The following is a 23,708-nucleotide window of genomic DNA, read 5'->3' on the forward strand; positions in this document are numbered from 1 at the left end:
TATAATTTTTCCAATATGTTTTCTTCTTCTTCTTCTTCTTCTTCTTCTTCTTCTTCTTTCAATCTGAAATTCAGTTAAAACCAAGTCTAATCTTCACCAAAACCCCTCAAAATTGAGATATAAACTCCAAACCATATTCCCGATTATTTCAACAACACCCAATCCAAACAAATAATGATTTTTGAAAACCCAAATTTGAATTCAAAGCTTTCAAGCTTTTTAATGGCTGTCAATGGTGGAATTGCTGCTCTCTTTTCATTTGCTTTGTATTATAGAAATTTGCGATTGAGAAATAGAGAGAGATGTAGAGAGAATTTCTGGAAACAAAGTGTATCGCAAAAACAGATTATGGAAAATCTTGTTCTGTGTTGTGGAAGATCAGAGTGAAGCCGACGATAATTATGGAATGTGCGTGATTTGCGTTGGGGAAGATCTGGAAAATATTTAATTCCCCTTTTTTAGCGCGCAAAATAAGGAATCATAAAGCTACAGTGATTCCTTATTTAATGCATTGTATATATTAGGTAGAAATACTATTAGCATGAAAGGTAATAAGAAAACTATGAACATACTTGGTAATATAGTTTCATATATGGTATATATACGAAAAAGCCTAAAAATAAAATTATAAAAAAAGAAAATATCGAAAGGTCTATATTACTCATACTATCATTTGTTTCTCTTAAACATTTTAAAAAGGCTAAATGGCCTCGTGGCCGGCTACTTAAACTTGCATCCATTTATAAAGTCGATAGACGAACTTGCAACTTTCCTATTTGAACACTACTACTTGATAAATTGAATATTATAAATACCTCTATTAAAGTGTGATCATTAATTGCGCCGACAAAGATGACGCATCACATGTTAAGCTTTTTATTGTTTGACACATATAATTAGTGTGTCCCATTTTATAAGAATTAATTTATCAAACTTTGAAATTCTTTATCCTTCTCCTCTTCTCCCATATCACAGTGGGAATACAACTGGAAAAACTTCAAAATTATTCGTCGACAAAATTTCTCTATATATTGTCATTTAAATGCCTCTCTTGAAAATTCTCCTTCATTCCTTCTCCCCAATAATCATCTCCTCATTTAGACCACCATACAAAGATTCATAGAAAAGTACAGGCGCTTCACTTTTTTGATCGGCAATAAACTAGATCGGAGAACATGAACGGTATATCAACGTAATCATCTTCATCTTCAACCAGTTTGGCCACTTAAACTTGTATCTGTTTACAAAGCCGATAGACGAACTTGTTAAAATACTCTGATACCAGCGGAGAACATGAACGGCATACCAGCACTGGAGTACTGTGTTATTGCATTTAAAGTTGAAGATGATTACGTTTCAGTTAAAGAGGACTGAACTACAAGTGTACCATATCAGTAAATCTTAAGGAGGGTGTTTTATATCTTATACATGAGACTATTTTAAATGGCAATACGGTTACTAGTTAAATGAAGAATATTATATATATGAAAATACGTGTTGTTTAATTCATCATATATTTAGATTTTTAATTCAGTTGATCAAATATCCAATAAAAATTATTTCTATTTTACTAATCCCTACATATTAATCCTTATAAAATTACAATCCTTGGATAACTTTATATGTTTTTCTAAAATGAAATTGCGCCGTTTGGTGGCGTGGTCCTTTCATTCCTGTTATAATAAAAATTACATAATTAGAAAGAGGATAAAACATCTACAATTCTAATTTTCAGGATTTTGGATTACCCAATCTCAGTCCCTTACAAAAAATAGGTCCTTACACATACAAAAAAAATAAAACCTTTATAGCTTACAAAAAGGGCAACTTAACTTTATAAATAAAAGTTCTTATGTCGGATCCTTAACCAGCCATGTCCAATCTATAAGGTCCTTTAGCACCATGCGGCAAATCAGAAGAAGAAGTGAATACCGCATCTGTCTTATCAATGCTCCATTTAGCCAACGTGTTGGCAACTTGATTAGCCCCCCCTAAAGCAATGTTGAATTCTGCAATTAATATTAATCTGGTTGACAAGGCTTTTGGCTTCTCTAATGACATGACACCGTGCATTTGCCATGGCACTTTGTTAACTCCTTTCAACATCTTCACGACTAGCAAAGAATCACATTCGAGAATTAACTGGGAATAGCCACTCAGCACATACCAATGCAGTCCAAAAAGCACAGCTCTTGCCTCTGCCATATTGCTACTAGTCATCCCCAATGAAGAAACAAAAGCCACGATCATATTACCACTATGGTCCCTGCAAATTCTTCCTGAGCTAGAATATCCTTTCACATTTTTACTCTCATCGGTATTTATTTTTATCCATGAATCAGGGGATTTTCCCATTTAACTAAAAGGCGCTCAATTTTGGAGTGAGCCTGGTAATAAATTCTTTTCACATATGCTCTTGCATCTCTATATCTTATTGCGCACCTTGCCTTCCAAATTTTCCAACATATAACCATAGGAGTGACTTATAGAAGAGTCTGATCGACCATATTTTTTGGTTTGGTACTCCACCACCTAAGCATCATAGTTCAAGTTGGTATATCATCCCATCTAACACCTAAAGAGCTACCAAATATTTTCCATGTCATAGCAGCTATATTACCCCCCATGAAAATATGATTTAATGTTTCCCCTTGTGAGCTTCTACAACAAAAATATTTAGACACATACATATGTCCAAACTTTACAAGAATATCATTAAAAGGCAATTTTTCATAAAGTATCCTCCACATAAGAAAAGAAGTTTTAAATGGGAGGTATTTATTCCATATCCTCTTAATAAAATCTGACTTCTCTCTCTACTCTGCCTAGCCAAATTTCAATCAGAAGATGTAGTAAATGTTTCACTATCATTAGGGATCCAAATGGGCAAATCTGGACAGCTTTGGTCTCCAATGGATAAGGAAAGACTGAACTTGTTCAACTTGGAACCCAGGACAGTACATGTGGTCAATCTCCCATTTGCGATTAGTATATCTTTCTCAGTCATAATTTTCTTCATCTGATTCCTCTATATCTTCGTTTATTTTCTTTTCATTTTCAGAGAACTCGTTTTCTGATATTTCATATATGCTGTCTTCACTGCTTAATTCATAATCTACATATTCTATTTGTGTATATTTATCATTATCTATCAGTATTTCGGTAATTTGTTTCTTCTTTGGGTTTTTTGGTAATTTACAATCTTTGGCTAAGTGTCCTAGCTTTCCACAATTATAGCAAGTACATTCTGTTAGTTTTTTCTTTTTCCTATATGGTTTTTTATGTTTATAATTTTTTACATAATATCTTCCTGTTGGTTTCCTATATTTATATTTTGAATATTTTGATTTAAATTTCTTTTTCTTTCCTTCTTTTTGTAATATTTATCTGTGCAGCCAAATTGGGGTGCTATTCTACTTTTGCAACATGCCAAATTTTTTACTAATATTTTTTCCATTTTCATGTTTTCTTTATATTTTTCACATAATTCTATAAACCAGTTTTGTAGAAATTTTATCCTTGCTCCTAATGTATCTGCTAGTCCTGCTTCGTTCCAATTTTTTATTATTTTTGAGCTAAAGGGTTCTGGCAATTTTGTAAAATATAATTTTCTTATCTCTTTACTTTCATCCGGACTATATGTTCCTTTATAATAATAGTCTCTAAATGCACAAGTATATTCATCTATATAACACATATTACATATTGCTAATTTTGTCATTAAATTCCTATTTGTAATTTTTTCTTTATTTTGTTCTTCTACTTCTGTTGTCATACTACTAAATTCATTTCTTATTGCTATTTCATATTTATTTAATATATCTGTAACTGTTGTTGTAGTTGTACCGTCAAGTTTCTTATTACTTCTTAATGTGTCTAAGCTTTCGCTTGATAAGTTTTGTAATCATAATTTTACAGTTCCTATTAATGTTCTTTCTATATATCCTGGTGTTTTCGCTATTGCTATTTTATTATCTATTAGTTGTTTTGAGATATATCCTATCCATAATTGTATTGTTTTATTTATATCTGCTACACAATCTAGATCTAAAAAATTATATTGTTCAGTTATCTGTCTTGGTGCCCATTTCTTATTTAACCTTTTATCCCATAATGTTTTGTTTCTATCATATGCATCATAACTTACTCTGTAATAGGTTGGGTTTAATTGTTTTGGATTTTTTACTCCTGATGTGTTTGGTTTATCCTCGTTCATATCTCCTGTATTTATTTCTGGTTTATTTTTATCTTTTATGTTTTTCTATAAGTTCTGTGTATGTTTCACTTGTTTCTGAATAATTTTCTCCTAGTTCTGTGTCTTTATCACTTTGTTCATTTATTTCGTTTATACTTATTTTTGATGGACTCTCCTGTACTTCTTCTAACTGTAATTTGAACTTTTCTATCTCATTTGTTAGTTTTAGTTCTTGTTCTTCTTCTTTACGTTTTTCCTTTTCTTTTAGTTTATTTGCATATATCTGTTTTAGCATCTCTAATTCTTTTTCTAATTCTATTATTTTAGTGTTTTTTACTTCCTCTATCTGTTGTATTTTTTCTTTAGCTTGCTGTTGTATTTCTTTAATCTCTCGTTTTCTATCTATTTCTTCGTTTTCTTTTGTTATTCTAACCATGGCGGTTAAACTATCTTCTAGTTTTACAGTTTCTTTTTCTAACATTAAGTTTAGGTTATTTCCTTTTTTTTGTATCTTCTTCCTAAGTTGGAAAATATTATTGTTATTTTTAATCCTTCTGGATTCTCATATGTTTTCTCTTCTAGTGCGAATTCTTCCTTATTCATCTTTTATCTTTTAGATAACAAACATATTTATATTCTGTTTTAGATATTATATCGATTAATTTAGACAGCATAGCTTTGTTCATTTTTGTGATACTTAAGTATTCATATTCTATGTATAGTTTCTTTAGTTTCTTTCTAATTTTCTGCGATTTCTTAGTTATTTTAATTGTTTCATTGTTTTGCGGGTTTGTACTATTAATGTCAGTGTTATTTTTCATGATTTGGTTCTTAATATAAATGTTTGTTTTCCATAGCTCTGATACCAATTTGGATTTGGGGGGGTCATCTTTATTTTTTTTTTATCTTTAATACTGAGATGTATACCTGTTGATACATATATCCATGGTTTCTATATTTCTCAGGTTTATTTCTTTTCTGTGTTGATAACTTTCAAGATTATTTTCATAGAATTCAATTTCTTTTTCTATAGTTAATAAAGCTTTATTACGTAATCTATTATATTTAATTATGTATTTGCAGGTTTTAATATTGTGTTTAACACAATCTATTTTTCTATTTATGTTACTGAGATTTTTAAGCAGTTTCCATTTCTGGGTGTTATAGAATCTTATGTAATGAAAAGTGTTATGTTTCATTTATAAACAGATTTTATTAACTTGATATGTGATCATTAATCTGAATACAAATCTAATTCATATAGATCTAATATATCTATTTATTGTGATACAATTAGTTCTGTAAATGCTTGTTCCATTACATATATTATTTCAAAAGTAACTAAAATATCATAAATTTTTCTTTTAACATCGCTATTAAGTCTGTTAAAGATATATAATATAAGTATTTTGTAGTCAATATTTTCTTCTAATAAATAAGTGTGGTTGTTCATTCAGATTTACTATTTATCCTTATCATGTGTTTACTAAACATATTCCCTCTAACCTCTTTGTTTATCATAGAGTTTATCATATTTTAATAAGTTATACTGAACAATCTTTTCTGGTCACTACCATGTTTTTCATGCTTCAATCATTTACCCTAACAGCGCCTCAACTCTGTGTACTTCCCTAAACGGCTTCCTTGCCTACTGGTTTCCACTTTAGGATGACATAGTCTGGGCTTAACTACTCTCAGCATTATTAGACAGGCAAACTTTCTCAAGATGTTCTTTATAACAGTATTATAACATGATAAACAATTATGATATTCAAGAGATTATAAGGAATATAAGAGTTTAGTTAAACATGATTATGAATAAACTTACCTGGTTTTGTAACTCGTTTGAATGCTCCATAACTTTCAGAAGTTTGTATATAATCAGATATTTTATTGAGAGAAGATAAGAGAGAGAAGGTGAGTATGAGGATGTCCCTTCTTCCTCGGATTTACATTCTATATATAGAAAATTAAAACGACTCCTACTGTTCACAAATGACTCTTACTATTCATGAACGACCTTTACTGTTCATGATTATGACTCTTACTATTTACTTTACGACTTTTTTACATGACTCTTACTATTCATGAACGACCTTTACTGTTCATGATTATGACTCTTACTTTACGACTTTTTTACATGACTCGACCCTTTACATTATTTGTTTTCAATAGCTGTTTCCTTCATTTGTCTTCTTGCTGATACCTTCATTCTAGTTGGACTTCTGGTACATAGTTATCATCTCCGTTGCACTTTGAACATATGTGGTCTGGATATTTGTGTCCCACTAGTTTGCAGTATCTTGTCAATAACTCGTTTGAAATAAATTCTTTTTTCAATGCTCTGGTAGTTGGTTGCATTTCTGGCTTTAATAATGATAAAATCCATTTCTGGACTTCATCCATATCTCCTTGTCGTAGTTCTTTTGAGTTGGCATATATCATTAACTGGTCTCTGGAATAATAGCTCCAGATAGCATTTCCTTGTAGATAATTGTTAGCTAGTTCTTGAATAATAGTTGCTATACCAATTATTCTTTTGTTGGCATAGAAACTTGGTATCTCCATTTTCTGTATCTCCGGTTGTCGCTCTATTTCTTCAGGTATTATCATATCTCGTGTTAGTCCTATCTTTATCACTTGTATAATGGGTTTTATTTCATCATATAGTATTTCAGCTGGTGTTGTATAGAATTTGATGAAGAATAAGTTACACTTTGTAATTCTTTTGAAAGTGACAAATGCTTTGTATAGTTCTGGTATTCCAATTATTTCTTCTCCGTCGTGGGTATATACAGTGCTAAGTAGTCCGTAGTTGTAACATGTTTTTACTAGGTTGGCCTTTGTTTTTGGTTGGGCTATTAGCCTATTATATCCCTGTAGTTTTTGGGTTACATAATCCTGTGTTGGATCAGAAGTAGTAGTTGATCTGGGGTTTAGGTTCAGAAATGTCTGAATTTTATATATATTCTCAATATACGTTTGGGTAATATGGTTATATACCCTTTTGTTGTGGTGTAGGCTATTAGCATAGGTTGTAATTTGTGGGGTTATAACTATTGCTTCTTTTGGCTTTTTTGATGTAAATGGCTTATCAAATACGCTGTTTAGGTTTACATTGGTATGTAGCTTCTTGTTAACTTGTTTGCTTGTGCCTGCAGCTGTAGTTAAACAAACTTTGTCATGGGTTTTATGGAGTTTCCCAACGTCTCCTTCTACCTCTGGAAGTTTAGAGTCTTCCGATCGACTTAGCTCCGCATTTTTATAGTCATGCTGCTGACTTTCTAGCTGTTGTAATCTTTTTCTCATACTCTCCATCTGTAAGGATAGAGTAGTAAGGATTGTAAATATATCTTTTGGTTCTTGGTTCTCATCAGTTTGAGTACCTTTGTCTTGATAAGTAATCTGCAATAACATTTTTGTCAGTTCTTATTACTTCAATTGTAAATGTAAAATTCTGTATATTTAATACAAGTCTTCTTATTTCCTTTGTAGTTACTGAATCTTGTACTTTCCGTGTTATCCACCATTTTACTTGTGTGTTATCTGTTCTTACAATAAACTTGTTATAAACAATATATGGTTCAAATGCTAATAAACATTTATATAATCCAAATAGTTCTTTCCTATTTATTTCCCATTTAATTTGTGGTTCCGTGTATGATCCTGAATAATATCTACAATGGTGTTCAATTTTTTCATTATCATATTTATATTTTAGAACTCCTCCATAGCTGTGATCACTAGAATCAGTTTCTACAATATATGTGAACTGTTTCTTTTCATCTGGAAAATATAGTTTTGGTAATTTTTTACACATATTTTTTATTTTCTGTATATATATTTTATCTTTTTCATCAAAATGATATTCTACATCCTTTTTAAATTTTTTCTGTAATGGTTTTAAATTTTCTGCTAATTTAGGAATATATTCTCTTACTTGGTTAACCAATCCTAAAAATGATTGTAACTTCTTTTTTGTATCAAGTGTTTCATTTAAATTAATTATTTTTTGTACTATATGGTTTTGCATTTTTATTCCGTTTTTATCTATTTGTATACCTAAAAATTCTATTTGATTTTTCATTACTTCTGCTTTCTTTTTACTTAAACTTATTCCTGATATTTCTACAATGTGTATGAATTTTTCTAGTAGTTTTATATGTTCGTTCTCTATTCTAGAATATAGCAATATATCATCTATATATATTATACAATTTTCTAATTGGTTGAAGTAATTATCCATAAAATGTTGATACCTACCTGGTGCATTTTTATATCCAAAAGGTAATACGTTCCATTCGTAAAATCCTTGTGGTACTGTAAATGCTGTTAACTTTTTAGATTCATCTTCTAGTTTTAAATGGTAAAATCCCGATTTACAGTCAAATTTACTAAAATAGTTATATCCTTGTATTTGTCTGATTTTTAGTATTTTATTTGGTATCGGATAATTATATGTTTTTGTTTTTGCATTTAAGTTTCTATAATCTATAACCATACGACTTTTTCCTCGTTTTTGCTCACTATGTTTATTTACTATAAATGCCGGGCTAGTATGTTTACTATTACTTTCTTGTATGTACTTATTGTCTAATAATTCCTTTATATGCATTTTAAATTCTGTTAAATCATTAAAATTGTATTTTAAAGGTTTTTGTGTTATTATGCTATTTTCATCTATTAGTTCAATCTTTATTTTTGTTTTATGTTTTTCCCATCCTCGGAGTGGATTATCATTATATAGTAATTCTAATTTATCTTGTAGTAATTTTATTTTATTTATTGAGAAAATGATTATTTCTATATTATGGTTACTTTGTATTACATTTTCTAATTTTTGGGTAATCTTTTCACTTCCTTTAATCCAGGGTGTTGTTTTTCTTACTTTATTATTTACTCTTTTTGCTCCTAATTTTTGTTTACACGGGGTAGTAAACCACCAATGTGTTTTTGTTATAATATGTGAGTATAATTTATCTAAAAATGGCATTCCTAATAATATATCTTTATTTGTGAATTCATAACTATATATTTCTTCTATGGTTAATATTTTATCCCATATTTGTATTTTTATATTTCTTGCTTTGTATGTTATCATACTTCCCTCATTATTGAATCCTGTTACTACTATAGGGGTTTTTAGCTTTTCCCATTTACTTTCTGGTAAACAATTATGTCTACACATGTTAGCTTCTGCTCCTGTATCCATCATAGGTGTATAATATCTATTATAATATCCTTCTACTATTATTTTGGCAAGTATATATATTTTTGGCATTATATTAAGGTTCTTTTTATTATTATTTTCTTGTTTTCATAACTTATTGTTAATTGCCTATCTTCTAACTTATATGGTTTGACTTTTTCTAACCATTTTATTCCTAGTGTAATGTTTTTATCGCCTTGATATATTTTAAAATTTATTAATATTGGTATTCCTCCAATAATTAATTCTTTTTCAGTTTTTTCTTCGTTTTTTCTTAACGCTTTTGGTAGTTCTGAATTTTGCTGTTCTATTGTTACTATCTCTTGTTCTGGTATTAATTCTCTTATAACATAATTCTCTTCCTGCCCTGTATTTATTAGTATTAAATATTTTCTTTGGTCCATTATTCCTGTTATATAATAATGGTGTGAGTTTATTTCTTCTATTTTTTGTTCTATTAATTTTTGTGGAGTGGTATAATTTATTCTTCTTGATGTACTTCTTGATGTACTTATTCTTGATGACGTTTCTGGTATTTCATTATTTATTCGTTTTGACGTGCTTAATCTTTCTTTTACTATTTCTAAATCTTCATCCATGTCCATTTCCGTATAACTGTAATCATTGTTGTCTATAACTGATACTATTCTTTCGAATGGATTTTCTATTTTTATTTTATTTATTTTATTTTTAGCTGTTATCTTATGTTTTGTTGTTAAGACATATAGATTTTTACATCTTGCTGTGAATATTTTACTTCCTGGTGCTAATTCTATTCCAGACATTTTCCAGTATAGTACTAATGATTTATCTATATTTTTATCATCTACTGCTACTGAGTAGTTAGCACTTACTATAAATTTAAATTTTTGGTATATTAAGTTACCTCTTACGGCACTTATTATACTCTTTTCTATAGGTTGTACAATTCTATCATCTGCCAAGTATATTTCTATAGGGGTATCTATTCCTTCCCTAAAACATGCTTTTATTAGGATCTCCGTTCCTCCTAGGTGTACATATTTTATTGGATTTTTTGCTTTTATATCTTGTATTTCTTTGTTTAGTAGTCTTTTATTTAAAATTGGTATTTGTGCTTTACCTTTGATGTATTTACAATCTATTATATGTTCTCTTTGGCTTACTACATAATATTCTTCTTTCTGTTTTTTAAACCAATTCTTTATTGTTGGTACTTCTAATATTTTGTCTATGCTTAGATCCAATTCTTTTTCTTTTATTTGTTCAAATATATTAGCGTCAAATATTATTTTTTGTTCTGAAGATTGTTCATCTTATCCTACTGGTATTCTTCCACATGAATAATTTGAGCTATAGCCCCATATTTGAACAGTTATCCTACCATAACTTAATATTACCGGTATGTATCCTCCATAATAGGTTATTCTCAACCTTTTCTCTTACCTTGATCATCGATCTCCAAGCTAGAGACTATGTAGGCTTGCATACCACAGCCACCGGAGAGACGAAGCTGCAATATTTGAATTTAACAAAAGATGACCACAAAGATGAATTATTTCTAAACATCCACCACCCATTCATCGTCAAGCTCTCACTGATATCCACCATTTTCCTAAATCCCAAACTTCTTTCCTCGGTAGGAAAACACATTTTGGCCCATGAAGCCCAGTGATAACTATGTTTTCCCTCATATGTACCCTAGAACCATATAAATTTCAACCTTCTTGAGGACTACTTTGGGAGGTTCAAAAGCTGCCAACAAATAAATGGATTGAGATTGAAGAACATGTTTGACCAATATAGCTTTTCCCCCCATCTGATAATAGCTTTCCTTGTCACCTTGTAGAATTCTTGACAATCTAGTGCACCATGTCACCAAAATAAGCAATTTTCTGTCTTCCAACATATAATGGGCACTCCAAATATGTTATAAGAAAACTAGTATTTCTATATCTTGTTATCTCCATGCCCTGAATACCACCAGAGCTAGCCTTTGGATTCATTAAGAAAAAACTTTTCTCAACATTAATTAACTGGCCGAAGCACTGCTCATAGTTTTGGAGTTGACGACGAACTCTAAGGATCTTTTTCTACCTCAATAAAATATCATGACATCATCTGCATAATCCAGATGCGTTAATTGAGGTTCATGACGCGACATACTAAAAATCATAAAATGTTAGATTTATGATAATTGGTTGAGCATCTTGGATAACACCTCATCTCCAAGGATAAATAGAGCTGGCGACAAAAGGTTTCCTTGCTTTAAACCCCTAGTTTCTAGCTCCATTAATAAGCACAGAATACCACACATTGAAAATAGATCTCCACACGAGGTCTAACAAATTTTCTGAGAAATCGAGCTTCCTCAGAACAACCATAAAAAATACTGTATCAATTAATCTATTCTATGACATGGACATATCCATCTTTTATGACAACATTTCTTGCCATATTATGAATAATCTCCTGAGCCAGTAACACATTCTCTGTAATAGATCTTCCTTGGATGAAACCAGTTTGGTTTTCTGAAGTGATTCTGCATAACAATGAAGTCAATCTAGTACTCATAATTTTGGAAATAACTTTATTAGAAACATTATTGAGGTTAATAGGTCTCATTTCACTGAAAGAACTGGGGTTATCAACTTTAGGTAGAAGAACGAGGCAAGAAGAGGTGTAAAACTTTGTTAATTCCGCCCCATTGAAAAAAACTCTTTACAACATCAATGAATTTCTTTTTAATAATATTCCAACAACTTTGATAAAATGCCGCACCAAATCCATCTGGCCCGAGAGCACTACTGGAATTAAGACAAAAAATAGCTCTCCTAATCTCATCTTCATTTGGAATAACACACAAAGCTTCATTATCTGCCTGAGAAATATTTTGATCAAAGCAGTCCACACGATGTAAGTCTGGTTGAAAGTCATCTTTGAAAAGGTTAGAGAAATAATCAACTGTCTCTTTAGCTATATCCTCCTCTCCATTAACTCATTGTCCATCTGTATTTTGTTACGCATATAAAGTATCTATTTATTATTTCTACTAATTTTTCTTCTCTTTATATGAACGAGACAAATAAATTTTGTCTATATGATAATTTTGGTAAAAATGTTGCTTACTTATTAAAGGCCTTCTCTTTCAATTCTATTTCTTAAAGTGAGCGAATTACAATTGGAGATCTAAACGAAGAAAACTTAACTCCTTTGTAATGTTATTTGTATGAACAATGAATTAGAAAAAGTTATATATATTAGTACTAGGGAAAGTTTATTATAAAAGAAGGATTGGCGATCAATTTAATTACTCGATTTACCACAATTCTCAGACATACAATTATAAATTTGCTTAATAATGTATTCGACATCATAGCTAAAAAAAAAGAAAGAGTAGCTATATAATTATCTCTTTAAGGTTTCTTATTAGTTTGAAGAAAAAAAATCTGAATACTAAACATAAGCGATATATATACTTTGTATAATATAATATGTTTACGTGTTTGACTTTGGTTGCTCGTTATTCTAGATTTTGCCAGAGGAACCTTTTTCTGATTGTTATCCTCACTTCAATAGAACCTTTTCCCCTTAAATTTTAGAAATAAAATCATATAATTGTTTGACCAAAAATTTAGATTCGGATTCAACCAATTAGATTTAAATAAAGTAGAGTCAATCTTAGCTAATACTAGTAATATCTAGAAGATAAAATAACTGATTTTGTAGTAGATAATATGTATGTTTGACCTAATGGCAATAAATGTGGACAACACTAATAATATTTAATGATCCCAAAGGTGGAAGATAGCATTAAACAATAATAAATAGTAATGAATAACATTTATGTAAATAAGAATGTAAGAGTCACCCGAAAAAAGGGTGATATTTGTAGATAATCCTTCTGACAACAATGAATGATTGATGAGCCTTCGAATGTTCAAGTAGTTCTTGGATCCAGTGGAAACGTTATGCGAGAATCTTCATGAAAAGGTATTTCTCGTGTGCTTACAATAAATCCAAATTCTCTCTATTAAGTCAATGTGTTTTCCTATTAGTGAATATCTTATGTTCCCTATCATTGTATCACTTTCTATTTATAGAGAACATGTACCAAAAAACCTTAATAGTACAGGTATAGAGAATATCCACTGGGATATTCTCTTTTTGTGTCTTATCCTAAAACTAGTCGTTGTAACTCTGTCTAAGATGCTCAACCTCGACCTTGGTCTTTGTTGACTCTTCGACCGCACCCTTCATCTCTTAAGGGACCACTTCGACCTATGGCAGGTCTTTGTTAAAGTCGTATTGATAACACGTGGCAACCGATGAAGGCTATCTTGCTGCTGACATGACTTGCTCATATCAAATATATTTTTTGACCCATACAGTTAGTCCATCTGCTTGTTGAGGTTGTCCTCGAGGACGAGTTCAATGAGCAGATAATGTCATTTGTGGTCAAGCTTATTGAATCGACTATACAGGTTGTGGTCATTGTAGCGATTAGGCGACATGGCTATCTGCGGGCAGCGTATTTTCAAATTCCTTGAATTTCCTGGGTAATTTGTTGGAGCCACCTGGTCCAAGAGAAAGAGTGATTTCATGATGTCATGCGTCATGATAACACCTTTTCTCGATGCATTATGTCGATTCTCGTGTGGCACTTGATTGGCTCTACCATTTCAATCTTTGTGCTAATCATGAACAACCGTTTCGATTCTGGTGCCCCCAAACCTTATAAATAGGGGAAGGGGCTTATTGATTTTGAAATTTTCCCCACACTTCTTATATCTCCTAAGCAGAACTCCTTCTTTTCCTTCGTAGAACTTGATCGCTTCTCCGTTGTTTTCTCTGCTTCTTTATCTCCCTATACAACAATGTCGAACCTCCCATCAGATATCCATACGGAAGATCATTCTATCCCTCTAGATGTCGTTTTCCCTGATCAGGGGGGAATACGACGGAATTGTTGTTGAGGAGGAAACCCTCCCTACTATAGAGGAGATCGTACCTCGGTACCCTAATGCCAAATCCGACTTCCATAAGGCACCGAAAATGGTGACTGAGAGGTTTTGATTCACAATGACAGTTGAGAATTTAGCCAAATTTAAGGCTAGGCTTGGCCTCCTTAGTCACGTAGAGTTGGTCTCCATGGGTGACGATGAAGTGCGGGTCCACCATCCCGGATTCTGCACCCTTTACGCATATCCATTTATAATCGGCTATTAGTTCCCTTTGCCGCTGTTGATAGAAAAGTTGTGCTGCTACTATAACGTGTGCCCCACGTAGCTCGCCCCCTACGTTTTCAAGGTGTTCGAGATGTTGGCGAAGTTCGCCGAATTGGCCAACGTCGAGATTACGGTTCACCTCCTAATTAACCTCTTCGCCCCCTATTTCTATCGAGGGACGTTGTTGAATCTTCGCCATAGAGAGGGGAATGTTTGGTGGTGAGGATGGATGACAAGGCTAGGCGGCACTTCTGGCTTGCCTATTTCTTTGTCAGGACTAAGGCCGTAGTATCTTACGTTCCAGCTTCCCTAACGCCTGGAACCCATTTGTAAGTGCTCGCATTTGTTTACATTTTATATTTAACATTTGTCTTGTGGTGGGCTGGTTAATCAACTCTTCCTTTTCTGCAGCTACTATTCGACCGCTCTAGATGGTGACCTATATTGCCGATTGGGTCAGACAAATCCTTCCTCATACGGTGGGGATATATGACTAGTTGAGTTTCTTTCAAAAATTTAAGCTGTCTATTCCTTCGCCATATAATTTCTTCCCTACTGTCGACGCTGTAGTTCTTCCATCTGTGTCTGTCCCTTATGCTGATTCATTCTTTTTCAATTTTTCTCTAGGTTTAGTTAGAGGTGATGCGAGGAGGTCGAGGGCCCCCGTACTGTTACAACCCATATCCACATGTGTTAGTTCATGCCATATATTAGTTAACATAAATCCAAGAAGGAATTATCTTTGAGATGATAAGAAGTCAATCCTATTGGTCTTAAGTGATACAAGAGTGTATAAGGGTGATTAACCAGTATTAGAAATTAAACGAATCAAGGATGTTGTAACTCGTATTTTCAGGTAATCTAGCGGTGCTTAATACACTCAAGAGGTCATTTATTAAGTTATTTTAATCATATAATATCCGTATCATAAGTCTTGAAGTCAAACGAGTTATGAAACAAAAGTCGACAAAAGTTGTCACAACTTAGGTTCATAATTTTACTTAAACATTAGGTCAAATGTTTCTAATCTTTTCTCATAATTTACAAGGAATTACGAGGTGATCTACCAACCAAATTAAAGATCTATGCGTCTAGTTTCCAACACATTAAACCGTTTATCGATACGATCTCGGAGTAGAGAGATATTTGTATTTTCGCGAGACTGCGCCAAACACCTCTCTATGGGGCCCACTAAGTCGGTTTAAGATATTTGGACCTATATAGGATGCCTCCAACCCGTTTTAAGTCATTTCTTTTCACTATTTTCAGACCTTAGAACCCTAGGAACATCCTCTCAAGGTACTCTCAAGATTCAAGACCCAAAAAAAGGGCAAACAACACAAATCAAGTGTCGGGAATTCCGTGGCACTAGTAAGTCTCTTGTTCTTCTTGTTGTTGCTCATTTTTGTGTCGTTTCAGCTCGTGTGGGAGGTTGTTTTAAAGGGTTTATGTTCTGTAAATACTCCCTCATGTTCTTAATATCAATCCTAGGTGATTTCAAGCCTTCTAAAGTGATTCTAGTGCCGAAAAACACTAATTGATCGCTAGTTTCGCTTTTTTGTTGTTGTGGCAGCATTGGAGGGATATTTCATGGAAATTTAAGGTCAAATTGGAGTTGTTCTTTCTGTATAAAGGTAAGGAACCTCTTACTCTATATGTATTTAAGATTATCCAAGTTGTGGCTAAGCCATTGAAGCTAGAACTTGTAAGATATATATCGAAAGGCTTGGTAGTAATGTTGTTGTTTTGTGGACTGTTTTGCGTTGTTGTTGGGCTGCGTATTTTACTACTATCTTGTGGAGTTTTGGAGGAGGAAGGGTGTGGAGAAACACCATATATATGTAGGGTTATGGGCTGATAGTTATTCGTAATATTTCCAGGTTGTTTGACACGACTACGGTGCTCGTCGTATGTATGGAGTGATTAGGCTATGTGTGGACTATTTTGGGAGGCTCAATATGTTTATTATTGATGTTGTTTGGGCTGTTTGGTGACTGTTTTGAATGGTGTGAGGTCATATATATAGGGGAGGTGCTGTCCGTTTCATCGTAAAATAGGTTGTGGTCGATACATAATAGTTATGACGCTTAAATGATAACGATAGTATCGTTTCTCTTATTGTAGACTAAGGAGTTTTGACAATTGCATAGCTTGAGATTGGGGCAGTATATACAAGGTATGTGAGGCTATCCCTTTCCTTCTTTTGCACGACTCCGATTGTACATAATGTAATGAACGAGCTTCCAAGATACTCTACTCTTCGAAGCTAGCAGTACTTACATTGTTTTCCCTCTTATGGAACGATTGATGTTAATGTTGCTTCTCTTATTCTTATGTTATCAATGTTATTGGTACTTCCTGATTCTTATAAGGTTCATAGTGAAGAGTTAGTCCTAATAACGTGTACAGAGGATACCGACCTTACGTCACTCCGAAAGGTTTAGAATGTGATTCCATGAGTCGAGCATGCATTATATATATGTATCTATTTTACTCTACCGAGCCACACTATAGTTGGCCGGGTACGACACCTATTGTGCAACCACTGATCAGTTGGGTTTTACCGAGCTCCACGTGGCCGGGTACGATTCTACCGAGCCTATTATGGCCGGGTATGATATGATGATGATGATGCCCACAGAGGCGAATGCTTTAAAGGTTTATGTATTTATACATATGTATCATGCATTTCATGTAAGTAGCCCTCAGAGGTACTAAGATGTTACAGGTTGTATATTCTCTATCCTTGCTTACATTACTGATCGTATTTATGGTTCCTTGCCTTACATACTCAGTACTTTATTCGTACTGACGTCCTTTTATTTATGGACACTACATGTCGTGCTGCAGGTCCTGATAGACAGGCAGGTGCAGCTCCCCCACCACAGTAGACTGTCCAGTTCACCGGTGATTGGCGAGATCCCTTCTCCGGACTTGCCTTGGTCTTGGTATGCAATTTTTGTTATAGACATTATGGGTATGTCAGGGCCCTGTTCCGGCTATGTTGCAACACTTATGTTCTTTTAGAGGCTCATAGACAGGTGTCGGCTCATGTATAGTTTGGTATGCCTTGTCGGCTAGTTTTTGTTGTATAGTCTTTCATAGTAGCGTGGTAGCTCATACCTTATACGTAGTTTCTTGATTGTCTGGTCATCCCCTGCTATGTATGTTCATGCCGTCATATTTTATTGCTGGTTGTCCATGATCTAGGTCTACCATTTATATTGATCTCGTCAGCCTTAAAAGATAATAATGAAGGTTAGATGAAATGTACGTTGGTGCTCGGCAAGTGTGGTCGGGTGCTAGTCATGGCCCTTCAGTTTGGGTCGTGACAAACTTGGTATCAGAGCAAGTCTGTCCTAGGGGTTGTCTATGAGCCGTGTCTAGTAGAGTCTTGATTATGGATGTGTAGCGCGCCACATTTATAATCAGGAGGCTACATGACATCTAGGGTTGTTACCTTCTTCCTGAATCTAGATCGTGCGTAGAGTTGAGTCGTAAGTGTTCGTCTCTAATATTCACCTTGTTTTTTTTAGTGATGCCTTCGACTAGGAAGCAAATGATTAGTAGACGGCTTGATACAACAACGGGAGAGGGTACCAGTCAGGTGCCCCAAGTCAGAGCAGGACAAAGTGCGGCTCAAAGTGAGATGCCCTCTCATACCTTATCTACTCCATCTCCTCCAGAAGGTATTAGAAGGCACCCAGCGCCTCCAGTTCCTCCGTCTGGCACTCCAGACCAGGATATGCAGAGTGCTTTGCAGTTATTGACTAGCTGGGTAGCTGCTCAGGCTCAGAGGCAGAATACAGGTGCTGCTGAGAAACCAGTTAGTATAAGAGTTCGTGATTTTATTAATTTAGACCCTCCAGTGTTTACCGGATCAGACCCCAAGGAGGACCCACAGACTTTTATTGACCAGGTTCATCGTACACTTCGGATTATGCATGTTAGTGATACAGAGGCAGTAGAGTTGGCTTCTTATCGGCTACGGGATTTAGCGGTTCTCTGGTATGATAGTTGGGAGAGATCCAGGGGTCCGAACCCTCCTCCAGCTGTGTGGAAGGAATTTTCTGAGGCCTTTCTTCGTCACTACTTGCCAGTTGAGATACGACGAGCTAGAGCTGATAAGTTCTTGAACCTTAGACAAGGTAATATGAGTGTGCGAGAGTATAGTATGCAGTTTGATTCTTTGGCAAGGTATGCTCCCCATATGGTGGCCGAGATGAGTGATAGGGTGCATATGTTCGTGAATGGGTTGGGACCACATCTAATAAATGAGTGTACGACAGCCTCCTTGGTGGAGGGCATGGATATTTCCCGTATTCAAGCTTATGCCCAGACCCTAGAGGATCGTAAGCGCCAGCAGAGGGCAGTTAGGGAGCAGGATAGAGGCCAGCATAAGAGGGCGAGATTTGCAGGGTATTATGATGACTTCAGAGGCCGCATCAGGCCACAGTTTTCGAGGAGTTCGGCGCCACCTGTAGCTAGTGCTCCTCCACAGTTTCAGAGGCCTCGATATGATCGATCCTATTCTGGTCCAGGTCAGAGTTCGTGGGCATCTGGCTCGCAACATCACAGGGATACTAGTCAGATGAGACCCCCAATACCACATTGTGATCAGTGCGGCAAGGCCCACTTTGGACTGTGTCGTCGAGGTTCTGATGCATGCTATTCGTGCGGGCAGCCTGGCCATATGATGCGGGATTGTCCTAATAGAGGAGGTGATGGTATGGCTCAGCCGACTGGATCTGTGTCTGGTTCTTCCTCATCAGTTCGACCTCCAGCACGGGGTTTTCAGCAGTCGACAGGTCGTGGTAGGGGTAGAGGTGCAGTGCCGAGTTCGAGTGGTGCTCAAAATCGAACCTATGCTCTAGTAGGTCGACATGATCTCGAGTCGTCTCCAGATGTTGTTACAGGTATTATATCTGTGTTTTCTTATGATGTATATGCGTTGATTGATCCGGGATCTACATTATCATATGTTACACCCTTTGTGGCTAATAAGTTTGGCATTGAACCTGAATTGATAAGTAAACCCCTCGCGGTATCTACTCCGATAGGAGATTCTGTGATTGCTAGAAGGGTATATAGAGGTTGCACTGTGATGATTTGTAGTCGTCAAACCTCGGCAAATTTATTTGAGTTAGAAATGGTTGATTTTGATATGATAATGGGAATGGACTGGTTGGCCTCATGCTATGCAAATGTTGACTGTCGTACGAAGATGGTTAGGTTCCAATTTCCGGGTGAACCCGTCATTGAATGGAAAGGGAACATTTCTACACCGAAAGGTAGGTTTATTTCCTATCTTAAGGCAAGGAAAATGATCTCAAAAGGTTACATTTATCATCTCGTTCGCGTTAGGGATGCGGAGGCGAAACCGCCTACTTTACAATCAATCCCTGTGGTCAACGAATTCCCAGATGTTTTCCCAGATGAACTCCCAGGCCTTCCTCCTGAAAGGGAGATTGAGTTTAGCATTGATGTGTTGCCTGACACTCAACCGATCTCTATTCCTCCATACAGAATGGCCCCGGCAGAGTTGCGAGAGTTGAAGGTGCAGTTGAAGGACTTGCTGGATAAGGGCTTTATTAGGCCTAGCACTTCACCTTGGGGTGCACCAGTCCTATTCGTGCGGAAGAAAGACGGGTCGTTACGGATGTGTATCGACTATCGACAGTTGAATAAGTCTACTATAAAGAACAAGTATCCACTTCCAAGAATTGATGACCTGTTTGACCAACTCCAGGGTGCCAAGTATTTCTCCAAGATTGATTTACGTTCAGGGTATCATCAGGTAAGGGTTAGGGAGAAAGATATTCCAAAGACGGCCTTCCGGACAAGATATGGGCACTTTGAGTTCTTGGTGATGTTGTTCGGGCTAACAAATGCCCTAGCAGCTTTTATGGATCTCATGAATACTATATTCAGGCCCTATCTTGATGTGTTCGTGATTGTATTCATTGATGACATTCTAGTGTATTCTCGTTCGGAGGCGGAACACGCGGGCCACTTGCGGATAGTATTACAGACGCTTCAGGATCGTAAGTTATATGCTAAGCTCTCCAAATGTGAATTCTGGCTGAACTCAGTAGCATTCCTTGGCCATGTGATATCTGATGAAGGTATTAGTGTCGACACTCAGAAGATCGATGCAGTAAAGAATTGGCCGAGACCTACAACACCATCAGAAGTCCGCAGCTTCCTAGGGCTAGCAGGATATTATAGGCGGTTTGTAGAAGGATTTTCCTCTATATCATCACCATTGACTAAGTTAACACAAAAAGCTACCAAATTCCAGTGGTCTGACACTTGTGAACGTAGTTTTCAGGAGTTGAAGAATCGATTGATATCTGCACCAGTGCTCACTCTTCCTGAAGGAACAAAAGGTTATGTGGTATATTGTGATGCCTCAGGTATAGGTTTGGGGTGCGTATTGATGCAGCGTGGGAATGTGATTGCTTATGCATCAAGACAATTGAAGAAGCATGAAAAGAATTATCCAACCCATGATTTGGAATTGGCTGCAGTAATATATGCTTTGAAGATATGGCGGCACTACTTATACGGCGTCCATGTTGACATCTACACAGATCACAAGAGTTTACAATACATCTTCAAGCAGAAAGAGTTGAATTTGAGGCAGCGTAGGTGGCTTGAATTATTGAAAGACTATGACGTCGAGATATTGTATCATCCCGGTAAAGCCAATGTTGTGGCAGATGCTCTCAGCCGTAAATCAATGGGAAGCTTAGTACATATTAAGGCAGGTAGATGGGGGTTGATTAAAGAGCTTCATCAGCTAGCCAATATGAGAATCAGATTGTTAGACTCTGATGATGGAGGTGTTACTGTACAGAATACATCAGAATCATCTTTGGTAGCCGAGGTAAAAGCACGACAATATGAAGATCCTATCTTAGTACGATTAAGAGAAAGCATTCAACAGTGTAAAAGTATGTCTTTTGGGATCGGAAAAGATGGGGCACTGAGATACTAGGGCCGATTGTGTGTGCCTAATGTGGCAGGGTTGCGAGAGAAGATTATGAATGAGATTCATCAATCCCGATATTCCATCCATCCCGGCTCGACAAAGATGTATCATGATGTCAAGGAGCAGTATTGGTGGGATAATATGAAGAAGTCTATTGCAGAATTTGTAGCCCAGTGTCCCAATTGTCAACAAGTAAAGATAGAACATCAGAAACCCGGTGGATTGCTTCAAAATATAGAGATTCCGACCTGGAAGTGGGAGGTGATTAATATGGACTTCATTATTGGATTACCTCGCTCTTATCATAAGTTTGACTCCATCTGGGTGATAATTGATCGACTTACAAAATGTGCCCATTTTCTGCCAGTAAAGACAACTTACACGGCTGAAGATTATGCGAAGTTGTATATCAAGGAGATTGTTAGGCTTCATGGTGTGCCCATATCTATTATATCAGACCGAGGAGCTCAATTTACGGCTAACTTTTGGAGGTCTTTCCAGAAGGGTTTAGGCACACAGGTAAATCTCAGCACTGCATTTCATCCGCAGACTGACGGACAGGCTGAACGTACCATTCAGACACTGGAAGATATGCTACGAGCATGTGTTCTAGATTTTAAGGGGAATTGGGATGATCATCTTCCACTCATAGAATTCGCCTATAACAATAGCTACCATTCCAGTATTAAAATGGCCCCATATGAGGCACTATACGGGAGGAGATGTAGATCACCAGTTGGATGGTTTGAAGTCGGTGAAACAGAATTATATGGGCCAGATTTGATTCACCAAGCTATTGAGAAGGTGAAAGTGATACAGGAGCGATTGAGGACGGCACAAAGCAGGCAAAAATCTTATTCTGATGTCCGACGTCATGATCTAGAGTTTGAGGTTGGTGATTGGGTTTTCCTGAGGATCTCACCAATGAAGGGTATTATGCGTTTTGGGAAGAAAGGTAAGCTGAGTCCAAGGTATATCGGGCCGTATAAAATTCTTCGACGGATTGGACAGGTTGCTTATGAGTTAGAATTGCCATCCGAATTGGAATTTGTTCACCCGGTATTCCATGTATCTATGTTGAGAAAATGTATTGGAGACCCTTCTCGAGTCATCCCTATCAAAGATGTACAAGTTACAGAGGACCTATCATATGAAGAAGTGCCAGTGGCGATATTAGATCGGCAAGTCCGCAAGCTGAGAACAAAAGATGTAGCTTCCGTCAAAGTATTGTGGAGGAACAAAAATATGGAAGAAATGACATGGGAAGCAGAAGAGGAGATGAAGTCTAAATACCCTTACTTATTCCAGAATAAAGATAACAAGGATGCTGGTGGAAGACAGAATACATTGGAAGGTGAAACGGCTCTATGAGGTAAGCAATAATTTGAGAATACTCCTCCTTAATACAAAATGGTGATATGTAGATAATGTAAATACGCATAATGCTTTGTGTATCCTTGTGAAGCCATATGTTGGGATTAATTACTTGCAAGTTTTGCTAGTGACCATTTTATAGGGGAAAATTGATCGGAAATTTCCATTGGAATCCACGATGATTTAAACTCCCCATAAACCCTTACATTCGAGGACGAATGTTCCTAAGGGGGAGGGTGTTACAACCCATATCCACATGTGTTAGTTCATGTCATATATTAGTTAACATAAATCCAAGAAGGAATTATCTTTGAGATGATAAGAAGTCAATCCTATTGGTCTTAAGTGATACAAGAGTGTATAAGGGTGATTAACCAGTATTAGAAGTTAAACGAATCAAGGATGTTGTAACTCGTATTTTCAGGTAATCTAGCGGTGCTTAATACACTCAAGAGGTCATTTATTAAGTTATTTTAATCATATAATATCCGTATCATAAGTCTTGAAGTCAAACGAGTTATGAAACAAAAGTCGACAAAAGTTGTCGCAACTTAGGTTCATAATTTTACTTAAACATTAGGTCAAATGTTTCTAATCTTTTCTCATAATTTACAAGGAATTACGGGGTAATATACCAACAAAATTAAAGATCTATGAGTATAGTTTCCAACACATTAAACCGTTCATCGATACGATCTCGGAGTAGAGAGATATTCGCATTTTCGCGAG

At 35.4% G+C, this 23,708-nt stretch overlaps 2 protein-coding genes across 2 annotated transcripts; both read right to left on the reverse strand.

The window, feature by feature from the left end:
• Nucleotides 1–1,863: 1,863 nt before the first annotated feature.
• LOC142162715 (uncharacterized) lies at nt 1,864–2,355 on the reverse strand. The gene has a single exon (XM_075219311.1). It carries the CDS (start codon nt 2,353–2,355, stop codon nt 1,864–1,866), a length of 492 nt encoding a protein of 163 aa, XP_075075412.1.
• A 191-nt stretch (nt 2,356–2,546) lies between these two features.
• On the reverse strand, nt 2,547–10,994 carry LOC107776757 (uncharacterized). Its single transcript, XM_075219315.1, has 3 exons — nt 10,875–10,994; nt 6,645–7,600; nt 2,547–2,661 (listed from the first exon to the last, which is right to left on the reverse strand). Exons 1-3 carry the CDS (start codon nt 10,992–10,994, stop codon nt 2,547–2,549), a joined length of 1,191 nt encoding a protein of 396 aa, XP_075075416.1.
• Between the last annotated feature and the right edge of the window lie 12,714 nt (nt 10,995–23,708).

The sequence above is a fragment of the Nicotiana tabacum genome, chromosome 1 (genome assembly GCF_000715075.1).
Source record: "Nicotiana tabacum cultivar K326 chromosome 1, ASM71507v2, whole genome shotgun sequence".
NCBI classification, from domain to species: Eukaryota; Viridiplantae; Streptophyta; class Magnoliopsida; order Solanales; family Solanaceae; genus Nicotiana; species Nicotiana tabacum.

Bases quoted from the DNA above. Each gene is read 5' to 3' on its own strand.
- LOC107776757 (XM_075219315.1), bottom strand. From the start codon at position 10,994: ATGGTGGATATCAGTGAGAGCTTGACGATGAATGGGTGGTGGATGTTT. The intron at 7,601-10,874 runs GTATGCAAGCCT...ATGTTATTGCAG, and splicing joins TCGTCTCTCCGGTGGCTGTG to ATTACTTATCAAGACAAAGG. The intron at 2,662-6,644 runs GTTAATGATATA...TTTTTGTTGTAG, and splicing joins AGCTATTATTCCAGAGACCA to AAGCTCACAAGGGGAAACAT.
- LOC142162715 (XM_075219311.1), bottom strand. From the start codon at position 2,355: ATGGGAAAATCCCCTGATTCATGGATAAAAATAAATACCGATGAGAGT.